Here is a 14,721-nt window from a genome sequence, read left to right as displayed (position 1 = left end):
GGGCTGTATGTAATGACACAAAACATTTCCTGAGCTAAAAATGTAAGAAATAGTACATAGTTTCCTAAGAGCTAGTCGCGATGCTGCCATCTCCGTTGGCATCATCTCTGTCGGTGCTCTAGAGTTTCTCTGTGGAGGTGGGAGAACCTTACAGAGATGATGCAAAGTGAACCTTGCAAAGTACAGAGAGATCTTTGATGAAAACCTGCTCCAGAGCACTCAGGACCTAAGACTGGGGCGAAGGTTCATCTTCCAACAGGACAACGACCCTAAGCACACAACCAAGACAACACAGGAATAGCTCGGGATGAGTCTCTGAATGTCCTTGAGTAGCCCAGCCAGAGCCCGGACTGAGTAAAGGGTCAGAATGCTTATGTAACCGTGATATTTCATTTTCTTTCTTTCTTTTTTTACAAAACCTGTTTTTGCTATGTCATTATTCAAATTCAAATATTAAATTCACATAATTGCCTTAATGAGGGAAATCAAACAAGCAAAACAACATGGCAGTGATTTAGACAGTGCAAAGACATTTCAGCTTATTATTTCACCTGCCAGCTTTATTCACAGGCAAATGAAAGATGGTTGTAATATGCTACAATAATTATACTATTGGGGGATATGAAGCCTAAGACAAAAGTGGTAACAGATAGCAGAGACATGCCACTGGGCACACACTGTTTGAACCAACATGGAAAAGATGTTGAATTGACGTCTGTGCCCAGTGGGATGAACACATATACAAAAACATATTTATTTTCAGACAAATCGAAACACTAGCCATGAGGTCCTTTTCAATCCATTCCACCTGCCTGCACAGAGAGGAGAGAGAGCAGAACGATCCTGCTGCCATCTCTCACAGAAACCATTTAACCATTTCCCCTAACCATTTACCGTCTCCACAGCAACCTTCAAGGTGACGACCAGACAGGTTCATACTATTTTAAATATTATACTCTGGGTAAAACTCTTTGTTTTAGCCTGCAGATAGACTGGGTTCACTGTTTTCCATCTACTCTACTGCTTCCATAAGATATAATGCCAGGAAAACTCAATCAAGCACAGCTAAAGTATTGGAAAATTATTTTGAATAGTACTTGAACCCAGGTCTGGTTACATAGCTGTGTTTTCTTGTCCTCCTTAGTCTTTACTCTGATGAGCTCCTTATGTCCCAGTCATTACAGCAGCTGAGCAGCCAGACAACCAGAGGGCTCCAGCCTACACCAATGGCAGCTAATTAATTTGGCCAGACAAACAAACGTCTGAGGGTTAAATTGCTGCTCCAATAATGACCTAATACAACGAAATGAGAGAAATATGTTATAACAGAGAGCTCTCCGCTGATGATTCTCTTTTATCTCATCCCAGAAGTCTACCTTCAACTGCAGCTCCCACTAGGACGGGCCTTGTGAGACCGTGCTGCTTGATAACCACGACAATTAGTATCATCTGAGACGTGGCTATAAAACAGTAACCATTCATACAGTAGACACTCTAGAGCTGAGGCAAAGCAATGTCTACTTCAATCTATTTCTATGTGTGAACTAGAGAAATTCAATCTATTTCTAAATATAGAGAAATTCTGAAAGTGTTCAAAACCTTATATCAAAAGGTAGAAATATAATCTCAGAAACACAATGCAATTCTCATACTGATTGAGCTACAGTACATTCCACAATGCAGATGTAAAGTACAGTGCAGTCATTTTAAAATGAAACTAAAACAATTTCTAGTGCTGATGAGGGTGATAGGTGAGAGCTGTAACTGTGGCCCACCCACACACTTACATGATGACTAAGCCTACCTATGGTCTAGACTCCAGGCTCTGAATCTGACAGCGTGTGTGTGTCTGAGCTTAGAGGCGCCTTGTTTTGGCAGCAACATAGCCCAACACTCCAGGTACATCACATATCCTCAGAACACAGACCATTGGATACAAACAAGCAGGAAACAGTTGACCCTTCTAACTGACCCTCCCTGAGGCACATACAGCCCTTGAAGCATTCAGAGGACACCATCACCATCATCATCATCATCACTGCTACACCCTGCCATAAACACAGTGATAGAAAACCAGTTAGGCTCTTGTCCTTGGCTGCGTTGTTGTTGCCATGGTGTGTGACGCGTTTTCAAAGTACTTCATGCTTATTTCTCTAGTAAACATGCTATAGAAAGCAGGGTCTGTTGTCAAACTATGTAATTCCCCCTCAAAGGAGCAGTTATTGTTGATTTAGCATGTAATTACCACCACTCATTCCATATAGCTTCCATAAGCGTCATGAAAAGAGGGAGGGGGTCGGGAAACAAAGTGATTCATCGGAAAGAAAGGTAGGTGGAACCAATTATCACAAACGTCACCCTGCTACTCGTTCAGGTTTCAATCAAATGGCGTTTCTATGATTTTATGATTTGGGTCGTATCTACTAACCACTCTTCCTCCTCTCTTCCGTCAGCCCTCCTTCCTCCCATCCTCCTGTCATATGCGTGCTCCCATTGTGCCTGTTAATCTCTAGCTTCCAGCCCTGAAGATAATGACAGCCAGGGAGGGGATCCCTTCTGAGGAAGCCCATGCTAGCCTGCAACACCAGCCAACCAGGGAGCATCAGTCAATCAGGAAGACAGACAGCACTGACAGACCCCACTAGCCTAGCATAGCCTACTACTGAGACGGACAGGGAGACAGACAAGGAGACAGGGAGGGAGACAAACGGGGAGACGGACAGGGAGACAGACAGAGAGACAGACAGGGAGAAAGACAGACAGGGAGAAAGACAGCACTGACAGACCCCACTAGCCTAGCATAGCCTACTACTGAGATGGACAGGGAGACAGGGAGGGAGACAAACGGGGAGACAGACAGGGAGACAGACAGAGAGACAGACAGACAGACAGGCAGGCAGGGAGAAAGACAGCACTGGCAGAGCCTGATGGGCCTCACAACTACCCCTCCCCTCCCACCCACTAGCCTCGGCCGCTAATATTAATTATTATATTTCATAATGTAAGGATGAGAATTGGATGTTAGTGATTGATTAGTAATGCCTGACGAGTCCCTATAAATTGGTCTATGTCATGCCAGATAATTGAGTAAGCATGCCAAACGGCATGTTAAATAGCTATTTTCTAAAAACCAAAGACAGTTAATATTGCTTGGGTTAGGATAGAGGGAGAGAGAGACCAAGAAAGAGGGAGGAGGGTAAAGGATGCAGAACATCCTATATATCAGCACAGAGCATAGCAAATAGCAAAACCAAAATGAGTTTTATTTTCTGCTTACTGTAAGCTCTGGAGTTAGGAAATAACCAAGCAGCACTGATGAGGAACTAATTACATGTGCTTCCATTTTGGATAATGTTCTTCGAGACAAGCTGATAAAAACTGTAAGTGCGTGAAGATGCTTCTCACATAAAACCCACAGACAGCGATTAGGGAAGACAGACTCTGCCATGGAGATCTCCATAAATTATAGTGTCTAAATGGATAGAAAACACTGTGGTAGCCCAGCAACCAGCTACAATTATCTTCAACAATGTGACTTCTGAGACACCCAAGGGAAAATATACGTGAAGGAGTATGCATTGGGAGGCATTGTGTTTACAAGTTATTCTGGCTTTAAGGGAGAAATATACTGTTACATATTAATAGTCAAATATGTTATGTGATATTCTCAGTGCAGTAAAATGAAACACCATATCAACAAATCTGCTGATGCATACAATATTACTCTAAAGCAATCTCTAAGAGCTTCGGATCAACATTCTTTCATCCGACCTTGATAAATCTTTTAAAAACTGCACATAAAATGGACCACTGCTCTGGCAAAGAGAAAATATGTAATGTACATCTTCTCTCAGTAAGGAAAATACTAAGAAATCAGTATCCCACAACAACAAAAAATACTGTCCAATTTGAGCAGGAAAAATACTACAATATTTTGAATAGGACTGTCAAAGTTAGCGTGTTATTAACGCGTGACATGTTTAGCGCTGTAAATAGTTTTGACAACGTTAATCGCCATTTCTTCACAGCACGAGACCATTTATGCACACCTGTTTCCGCATCAATCCTTTTAAGTGCAGAACACAACACGGAACACAGCTACAGTCAATGATTGTGCCTTTACATAGCTGAAGACTGTATTCCTCTAGCCAAAATCTTGTCAATGTTATGCCCAATATTACTGGAGCTATGATTTGTCTTTCTGCCGTGGATTCTTGTGCATGTCACAGGCCATTTTAAACTACTCGCGAGCCTACAAAAGGTAGGCTGCATATGTAAAAGTGGGGTGTGTATGACTGTGTGAGAGAGGATGCATGAGAGCAGGAGTAAGTGAGAGAGAGAGGATGTGTGAGAGAGAGGATGCATGAGAGCAGGAGTAAGTGAGAGAGAGAGGATGTGTGAGAGCAGGAGTAAGTGAGAGAGAGAGGATGTGTGAGAGCAGGAGTAAGTGAGAGAGAGAGGATGTGGGAGAGCGGAAGTAAGTGAGAGAGAGAGGATGCATGAGAGCAGGAGTAAGTGAGAGAGAGAGGATGTGTGAGAGCAGGAGTAAGTGAGAGAGAGAGGATGTGTGAGAGCAGGAGTAAGTGAGAGAGAGAGGATGTGTGAGAGCAGGAGTAAGTGAGAGAGAGAGGATGTGGGAGAGCGGAAGTAAGTGAGAGAGAGAGGATGCATGAGAGCAGGAGTAAGTGAGAGAGAGAGGATGTGGGAGAGCGGAAGTAAGTGAGAGAGAGAGGATGTGTGAGAGCAGGAGTAAGTGAGAGAGAGAGGATGTGTGAGAGCAGGAGTAAGTGAGAGAGAGAGGATGTGTGAGAGCAGGAGTAAGTGAGAGAGAGAGGATGTGTGAGAGCAGGAGTAAGTGAGAGAGAGAGGATGCATGAGAGCAGGAGTAAGTGAGAGAGAGAGGATGTGTGAGAGCAGGAGTAAGTGAGAGAGAGAGGATGTGTGAGAGCAGGAGTAAGTGAGAGAGAGAGGATGTGGGAGAGCGGAAGTAAGTGAGAGAGAGAGGATGCATGAGAGCAGGAGTAAGTGAGAGAGAGAGGATGTGGGAGAGCGGAAGTAAGTGAGAGAGAGAGGATGCATGAGAGCAGGAGTAAGTGAGAGAGAGAGGATGTGGGAGAGCGGAAGTAAGTGAGATAGAGAGGATGTGGGAGAGACAGGATGTGGGAGAGCGGGAGTAAGTGAGAGAGAGAGGATGTGGGAGAGCGGGAGTAAGTGAGAGAGAGAGGATGTGGGAGAGCGGAAGTAAGTGAGAGAGAGAGGATGTGGGAGAGCAGGAGTAAGTGAGATAGAGAGGATGTGGGAGAGACAGGATGTGGGAGAGCGGGAGTAAGTGAGAGAGAGAGGATGTGGGAGAGCGGGAGTAAGTGAGAGAGAGAGGATGTGGGAGAGCGGGAGTAAGTGAGAGAGAGAGGATGTGGGAGAGAGAGGATGCATGAGAGCAGGAGTAAGTGAGAGAGAGAGGATGTGGGAGAGCAGGAGTAAGTGAGAGAGAGAGGGTGCATGAGAGCAGGAGTAAGTGAGAGAGAGAATGTGGGAGAGAAAGGATGTGGGAGAGCGGGAGTAAGTGAGATAGAGAGAATGTGGGAGAGAAAGGATGTGGGAGAGCGGGAGTAAGTGAAAGAGAGAGGATGTGGGAGAGCGGGAGTAAGTGAAAGAGAGAGGATGTGGGAGAGCGGGAGTAAGTGAGAGAGATGATGTGGGAGGGTGGGAAGGTGTGAAGGCCTATGTGTGTTATCTGAACAGTACAGATGGTTACAGTGTTTTCAGAACATTGTTGGACAAGTTTAAAAGCTCTTTGTTCTTTGTATCCATAGAGATAGTTACACTCATTTAGAATGCCTGAAAATTAACAGTACTGTGTGTGTGTGTGTGTGTGTGTGTGTGTGTGTGTGTGTGTGTGTGTGTGTGTGTGTGTGTGTGTGTGTGTGTGTGTGTGTGTGTGTGTGTGTGTGTGTGTGCGTGCGTGTGTGTGTGTTGTGCTGTGCAATAACAGTGATAAGAGGGAGTAGGCCTACTTAACCATTGGGAGCATTAATAGTTCTATGTTAGTGACTTTTGTGTTGTTTATGGTGAACATGCTATTAAAATATTCTGATGTAGATCATTTTGTGTTGTTTATGGTGAACATGCTATTAACATATTCTGATGTAGATCATTTTGTGTTGTTTATGGTGAACATGCTATTAAAATATTCTGATGTAGATCATTTTGTGTTGTTTATGGTGAACATGCTATTAAAACATTCCAATGTACATAAGTTTGTGTTTCCATCCATTACAATCAAAGTATGCCTGTAACTCAAAGTACTTCTTGTTAAATATATTTATTTAATCAAATTCAAAAATGTAATTTAAATGCAATTAACTAATGCAATTAACTCAATTCATTATTTTACTCGTTTGACAGCACTAATTTAGAAACGTCAGTTCTAGGCATGGTGAGAATAGAGTTCAGCTTTACGGCGCTGATATAAAACATACTGAAAGCAATTTCCTGCTGAGAGAGAGATAAGGAGAGAAGGGAGATATTGAGAGGGGGGGGTGAGAGTGATACAGGGGGAGAGAAAGAGAGAGAGACAGAGCGAGAAGGTCCTGGGGCTCTGTTCACAAACACAAACAGACCCCACAGAGCCCCAGGACAGCAACACAATTAGACCCAACCAAATCCTGAGAAAACAAAAAGATTATTACTTGACACATTGGAAAGAATTAACAAAAAAACTGAGCAAACTAGAAAGCTATTTGGCCCTAAACAGAGAGTACACAGTGGCAGAATACCTGACCACTGTGACTGACCCAAATTTAAGGAAAACTTTGACTATGTACAGACTCAGTGAGCATAGCCTTGCTATTGAGAAAGGCCGCCGTAGGCAGACCTGGCTCTCAAGAGAAGATAGGCTGTGTGCACACTGCCCACAAAATGAGGTGGAAACTGAGCTGCACTTCCTAACCTCCTGCCAAATGTATGACCATATTAGAGACACATATTTCCCACAGATTACACAGATCCACAAAGAATTCAAACCCAATTTTGATAAACTCCCATATCTACTGGGTGAAACATCACAGTGTGTCATCACAGCAGCAATATTTGTGACCTGTTGCCACAAGAAAAGGGCAACCAGTGAAGAACAAACTCCTATGTAAATAATAAAAATACATAATAACAATAAATAAATAATAACACTAAATAATAAATGCATACCCATATTTATGTATATTTATTTTACCTTTCGTACTTTAACTATTTGCATATCGTTACATCACTGTATATAGACATAACATGACATTTGAAATGTCTTTATTGTTTTGGAACTTCTGTGAGTGTAATGTTTACTGTTACTTTTTATTGTTTATTTCACTCTTGTTTATTATCTACTTCACTTGCTTTGGCAATGTTAACATATGTTTCCCATGTCAATAAGGCCCCTTAAATTGAATTGAATTGAGAGAGAAGGACAGAGAGAAAAGAGTCAGAGAGAGGGAGTGAGCAAGTGGGAAGGATAAAGACAAAGTGACAGAGAGCGATGTGAGACGTCACATTGACTCTCACAAAAGCCGCTTTACCTTGAAATGTCAGGCAGCAGCAGAAAGGGATTTCACTCTTTCCAGCAATAAAAATGCATACAGTTGATGTACTAGCTAATCAGGCCACAGCGATATTGGACATGTTCAGAAGAAATACAATCTACAGACGGTAATGGACTCCTGGGTGAGACGTGTGCTACTGGAATTGACATGTTGACCGTAGAAATAGAGAAATAACAATGTACTCTTGCTCTGATTTTTTAAGAGGAATTTAAATAACCAATTGCTACTGGCAGACTAAATTCTCCCAATGGCGATATCTGTCAACAAACGAATGAGCTTCAATCCACAACACATCATGCCAATACCTTTGGTTACTTTTGATTTTGTTGGGTTAAGGTGTTTTTATTACCAAATTCCAACTCATTTGTCATTAATCACGTAGCTCACACTGTAAAAAGTATTCATATGGCTCGAAGCTCAGTCTTTACTGCAACACTATATCAAATCAGCCTGCCTGTCAGCCAATCAGAGCCTGACCCACGATACAGTCAGGTAGCACTCCCACGGTGACAGGCAGCTGCTGATGTTGATAGACCACTAGTGCTTTCAAATTCTCAGAAAACAAGCTAGCTACAGATGCTGTAATTTAATTTGATCATCCTGTTGTTGCAGGATTTTTCTTGCACAGCAGGAAATGCAAACTTGTAGTGTATCCACGGTTTAAAAAGGCTTCTAAGGTTTTTGTATCCAATTTAACATTACAGACTTGATTTGCCCTAAGGAAAAATGTATTTACCCCTACAAAAAAAATGTCAATTAATTATAATCCACATAACAATTCACATTTCCTGTTGATGCAGGATTATTTTCAGGGTCTGAAATTAAGATAAAGCATCTGTACTCTCAGAAGAACGCTCCACAATCACCTAATAGAAAACCCAAAACCCTGCAAATTACTTTTAAACGGTAGAATCCCATCTGGACTAAAGTGTGTTAAAATGACTTAGTAACCACATTAATAAACTATGCAGAATTTTACACCAACCACTAGGCTACATCTGCCTGTTGCAAATAAACATAAAACTCCATTCTGTTCTTCCCACACTGAGTTTCATTCATTTCAGCACCACCTTGAAGGACATCTCCACATAACAGCAGTGAAGCAGAATGCATTTATACAATGACTGAGGGAATTCAGTTCCAGTTCTCTTGAGTCATGATGGCAGTCAAATTCCATGTGGCCATTTAGTCACGGTAATTAGGCTTCTCCCAGCTCTGATGCTGCTGATGTTCATTAGTAGTCTACCAAACTTGCTAACTGCCTGGTACTCAGCACTCTATTGTCCCTCTAATCACTCTGACATCATTGCAAATGTATTCGAAAATCTAATCAAACACTTCATGAGAGCCCATGAGCTCATGTTGTGCAACATTTCTATAGGCTATGCAATTGCGTGAGAAAACAGAGTGATGCCCTCTATATCAGCTTTCTATTGGCTAGACCTACTATAGTTATTTCTCAGTCTTCCTAATATTGAGCACATTGCTCCTCTTAACAACAGGAGTATAGCCTACCTGGCTGGCATTAATTATACTTTTTTAAATGTAGATGTTTCCAAAGGTCTGCACCAGTGGCTTGTATGCTATGCGTGGAAGCCAGGAGATGCTAAACATGTTTATGTTAATTAACAGTAAATTACCGTGAGACTGGCTGTCTGCATGACAATCACCGGCTGACAAATTTAATGACCGCCACATCCCTAATTATGATCAATTAATTGCAAAGAAGAAAAACTACCGCACACACACACACACACACACACACACACACACACACACACACACACACACACACACACACACACACACACACACACACACACACACACACACACACACACACACACACACACACACACACACACACACACAGGGGCCCTTACAGCAGTGTAAATGAGTGCCCCTGGGCAGTATTATATCATATTTACAGCTATATTATATCATCTTTACAGGTGATTTATATCATCTTCACAGGTGTATTGTATAATCTTTACAGCCGATTTATATCGTCTTCACAGGTGTGTTGTATAATCTTTACAGGTGTATTGTTAATCTTTACAGGTGTATTGTTAATCTTTACAGGTGTATTATATAGTCTTTACAGTTGCATTATATAATCTTTACAGGTGTATTGTTAATCTTTACAGGTGCATTGTTGATCTTTACAGGTGTATTATATAGTCTTTACAGGTGTATTGTTAATCTTTACAGGTGTATTGTTAATCTTTACAGGTGTATTATATAGTCTTTACAGTTGCATTATATAATCATTACAGGCGTATTATATCATCTTTACAGGTGTTTTATATTACAGGTGTACTATATTATCTTTACAGGTGTATTATATAATCTTTACAGGTATATTATCTTTACAGGTGTATTACCATTACCTGTCGTCATTCTGAAAGGACTGGTCCCCCAGCAGCAGGTCCCTGAAGCGGTAGCGGGGCGGTAGAGGAGGGACCTCAGAGTCCACCTCCAACTTGAGGGCTGAGATGTCCAGAATAACTCCACTGTTGCTGCTGTTGTTCTTCTGGAGGGTCTCCGTGGAGTCAGACCTGACAACATACAAAGACATCTAAGAAAGACATACTGTATAAAAACATATGTAGGGTTGGATGACTTAAGACACGATCTCTGATTGCTGGCAAGCAGCTTTTGATATGATCTCTGACACTGACATACTGAGTTGCTGACAGAGCACTGAGGAGGTTAGAATATAGTCTCACAGTGGGATATGATACGTTTTGAGTTGTTGACAGCACAGAGGTACAACTATGATATGTCTCAATGGTTGACAGCAATGTTTAACAAGCACATCCATGTACTTTATCTCCTCTTATTCTGTAACGTTCCATTGCAATGAAAGGGAAAGGAATGACAAGCAAGCAGAGAAGGAAATTACATTTTTATCAAGGGATTTGTTCATATCTGGGTCGATGCAAGAGTATGTGTGTGTTTGTGTGTGTGCATGCACACGCATGTGTTTGAGTGTTTAAAGTGAGCAAAACAGAGTTGTACAGATCCACAATGAGCACTAACACAAATATATAAAATCTGATTAAATCAATGGCCTGATCAACTGCCCAGAGTCTGGGCCATCCACATTTTCACCACATGAGCAAAAATGTAAGATGGCGTAGCAGTAAGTTGTCCTGTCTCGTGTCCCTTTATATATACCGTATATTTTTCGTTTTTTACATATTTTTCTTCACATATCTCTTCAAAAACATTTTGCTAAATCTAAGCTTCCAAATACTCTCCTGCAACCCACCTCACCCAATGTAGCTATTTTTCCTAAAGTACTTATATTTACTTCGGAACCGGAACCCCTCAACTGAAGCTAGCCAGCTAACCACCAGCTATGCTAGCGGTCTTCAGCTAACCGGTCATCAGCTAAGCTAACCTTTAGCTCGGAAAGCTCTCGCAAGCTCGAACAACGCGACTCTAACCAGAGCATAACGGACCTATTTATTTTTCATCCCCGGATTCCCACCGCAACCGGAACATTTTTCAGCTGGATCTTCACAACTAGCTATCTAGCTAAACCGCAACCCCGGATGATTACTCCTGGCTAGCGCTTCCACCCACTTAGCGTGAAGCTAGCCCGGCCAGCGCACCTGTACTACCACCGTAGCATACTCCTGGGCTACAATACCCGGGCCCACGACCGGTCTATCGATGTCACCGCATGAAGAGGAATAAACAGACTCACCCCATCGCGACATCCCCCAAAGGCCAACTCTCTAGCCCTCGCTATCTCCCTGCTTGCTAAACTCGGCCTGCTAACTGCTAGCTTGTCTAGCCCCGGTCCGCTAACTGCTACCTTGTTTAGCCCGGGCCTACGAACTGTTAGCTTGTTAGCACAGGCCTGCTAACTGCTAGCTTGTCTAGCCCCGGTCCGCTAACTGCTACCTTGTTTAGCCCGGGCCTACGAACTGTTAGCTTGTTAGCACAGGCCTGCTAACTGCTAGCTTGTTTAGCCCGGGCCTACGAACTGTTAGCTTGTTAGCACAGGCCTGCTAACCGTCTGAATCGCCGCGTCCCAAACACGCACCGGACCCATACTCACTTTCTATCTGTTTATACCTTTCCGGAAACCTGCCTCACCCAATGTGACACGGAATCGCTATTATTTTTTATTTTTAGAACACACTCAAGAACCTCCAGAAGCTAACCAGCTAACTAGCTACAAGCTATTTAGTCATTGTTAACTTTTTTTCAACCTGGATAACACTCGCCAGTCCAGCTTCCCTGCCCCATCCACCGCTGCCCCCTGGACACTGATCTCTTGGCTACATAGCTGATGCACTTTGGACTGTCCATTAATCACGGTACTCCATTCTGCTTGTTTATGTTTTATCTGTCGGCCCCGTTGCCTAGTCAACGCCATTTTACCTGCTGTTGTTATGCTAGCTGATTAGCTGTTGTCTCACCTACTGTTTTAGCTAGCTTTCCCAATTCAACACCTGTGATTACTGTATGCCTCGCTGTATGTCTCTCTCAAATGTCAATATGCCTTGTATACTGTTGCTCAGGTTAGTTATCATTGTTTTAGTTCACAATGGAGCCCCTAGTTCTACTCTTCATACCCCTGATACCTCCTTTGTCCCACCTCCCACACATGCGGTGACCTCACCCATTACAACCAGCATGTCCAGAGATACAACCTCTCTCATCATCACCCAGTGCCTGGGCTTACCTCCGCTGTACCCGCACCCCACCATACCCCTGTCTGCGCATTATGCCCTGAATATATTCTACCATGCCCAGAAACCTGCTCCTCTTATTCTCTGTCCCCAACGCTCTAGGCGACCAGTTTTGATAGCCTTTAGCCGCACCCTCATACTACTCCTTCTCTGTTCCGCGGGTGATGTGGAGGTAAACCCAGGCCCTGCATGTCCCCAGGCTCCCTCATTTGTCGACTTCTGTGATCGTAAAAGCCTTGGTTTCATGCATGTCAACATCAGAAGCCTCCTCCCTAAGTTTGTTTTACTCACTGCTCTAGCACACTCTGCTAACCCTGATGTCCTTGCTGTGTCTGAATCCTGGCTCAGGAAGGCCACCAAAAATTCAGAGATTTCCATACCCAACTATAACATCTTCCGTCAAGATAGATCTGCCAAAGGGGAGGAGTTTCAGTCTACTGCAGAGATAGCCTGCAAAGTAATGTCATACTTTCCAGGTCCATACCCAAACAGTTCGAACTACTAATTTTGAAAATTACTCTCTCCAGAAATAAGTCTCTCACTGTTGCCACGCCTGCTACCGACCCCCTCAGCTCCCAGCTGTGCCCTGGACACCATTTGTGAATTGATCGCCCCCATCTAGCCTCAGAGTTTGTTCTGTTAGGTGACCTAAACTGGGATATGCTTAACACCCCGCCAGTCCTACAATCTAAGCTAGATGCCCTCAATCTCACACAAATCATCAAGGAACCCACCAGGTACAACCCTAACTCTGTAAACAAGGGCACCCTCATAGACGTCATCCTGACCAACTGGCCCTCCAAATACACCTCCGCTGTCTTCAACCAGGATCTCAGCGATCACTGCCTCATTGCCTGTATCCGCTACGGAGCCGCAGTCAAACGACCACCCCTAATCACGGTCAAACGCTCCCTAAAACACTTCTGTGAGCAGGCCTTTCTAATCGACCTGGCCCGGGTATCCTGGAAGGACATCGACCTCATCCTGTCAGTTGAGGATGCCTGGTCATTCTTTAAAAGTAACTTCCTCACCATTTTAGATAAGCATGCTCTGTTCAAAAAATGCAGAACTAAGAACAGATACAGTCCTTGGTTCACCCCAGACCTGACTGCCCTCGACCAGCACAAAAACATCCTGTGGCGGACTGCAATAGCATCGAATAGTCCCCGTGATATGCAACTGTTCAGGGAAGTCCGGAACCAATACACGCAGTCAGTCAGGAAAGCTAAGGCCAGCTTCTTCAGGCAGAAGTTTGCATCCTGTAGCTCCAACTCCAAAAAGTTCTGGGACACTGTGAAGTCCATGGAGAACAAGAGCACCTCCTCCCAGCTGCCCACTGCACTGAGGCTAGGTAACACGGTCACCACCGATAAATCCATGATTATCGAAAACTTCAATAAGCATTTCTCAACGGCTGGCCATGCCTTCCGCCTGGCTACTCCAACCTCGGCCAACAGCTCCTCCCCCGGTAGCTCCTCGCCCAAGCCTCTCCAAGTTCTCCTTTACCCAAATCCAGATAGCAGATGTTCTGAAAGAGCTGCAAAACCTGGACCCGTACAAATCAGCTGGGCTTGACAATCTGGACCCCCTATTTCTGAAACTATCCGCCGCCATTGTCGCAACCCCTATTACCAGCCTGTTCAACCTCTCTTTCATATCGTCTGAGATCCCCAAGGATTGGAAAGCTGCCACAGTCATCCCCCTCTTCAAAGGGGGAGACACCCTGGACCCAAACTGTTACAGACCTATATCCATCCTGCCCTGCCTATCTAAGGTCTTCGAAAGCCAAGTCAACAAACAGGTCACTGACCATCTCGAATCCCACCGTACCTTCTCCGCTGTGCAATCTGGCTTCCGAGCCGGTCACGGGTGCACCTCAGCCACACTCAAGGTACTAAACGATATCATAACCGCCATCGATAAAAGACAGTACTGTGCAGCCGTCTTCATCGACCTTGCCAAGCCTTTCGACTCGGTCAATCACCATATTCTCATCGGCAGACTCAGTAGCCTCAGTTTTTCGGATGACTGCCTTGCCTGGTTCACCAATTACTTTGCAGACAGAGTTCAGTGTGTCAAATCGGAGGGCATGCTGTCCGGTCCTCTGGCAGTCTCTATGGGGGTACCACAGGGTTCAATTCTCGGGCCGACTCTTTTCTCTGTGTATATCAATGATGTTGCTCTTGCTGCGGGCGATTCCCTGATCCACCTCTACGCAGACGACACCATTCTATATACTTTCGGCCCGTCATTGGACACTGTGCTATCTAACCTCCAAACAAGCTTCAATGCCATACAACACTCCTTCCGTGGCCTCCAACTGCTCTTAAACGCTAGTAAAACCAAATGCATGCTTTTCAACCAATCGCTGCCTGCACCCGCATGCCCGACTAGCATCACCACCCTGGATGGTTCCGACCTTG

The 14,721-nt window shown here is 44.0% G+C and overlaps 1 protein-coding gene across 7 annotated transcripts in view; it reads right to left on the bottom strand.

Annotated features, from left to right (window-relative positions):
• LOC112263911 (potassium channel subfamily T member 1-like) overlaps positions 1–14,721 on the bottom strand; it is a 155,632-nt gene that overhangs the window by 119,686 nt on the left and 21,225 nt on the right. For all 7 annotated transcript variants that reach the window (XM_042331361.1, XM_042331362.1, XM_042331366.1 and 4 more), the window contains exon 3: positions 9,980–10,147. In XM_042331361.1, the coding sequence (XP_042187295.1) occupies positions 9,980–10,147 (168 nt within the window). The remainder of the gene's footprint in view (positions 1–9,979; positions 10,148–14,721) is intronic.

The sequence above is a fragment of the Oncorhynchus tshawytscha genome, linkage group LG12 (genome assembly GCF_018296145.1).
Source record: "Oncorhynchus tshawytscha isolate Ot180627B linkage group LG12, Otsh_v2.0, whole genome shotgun sequence".
NCBI lineage: Eukaryota > Metazoa > Chordata > Actinopteri > Salmoniformes > Salmonidae > Oncorhynchus > Oncorhynchus tshawytscha.
Note: the sequence above shows the minus strand (reverse complement) of the source record. Positions and strands in the feature narration are given on the sequence as shown.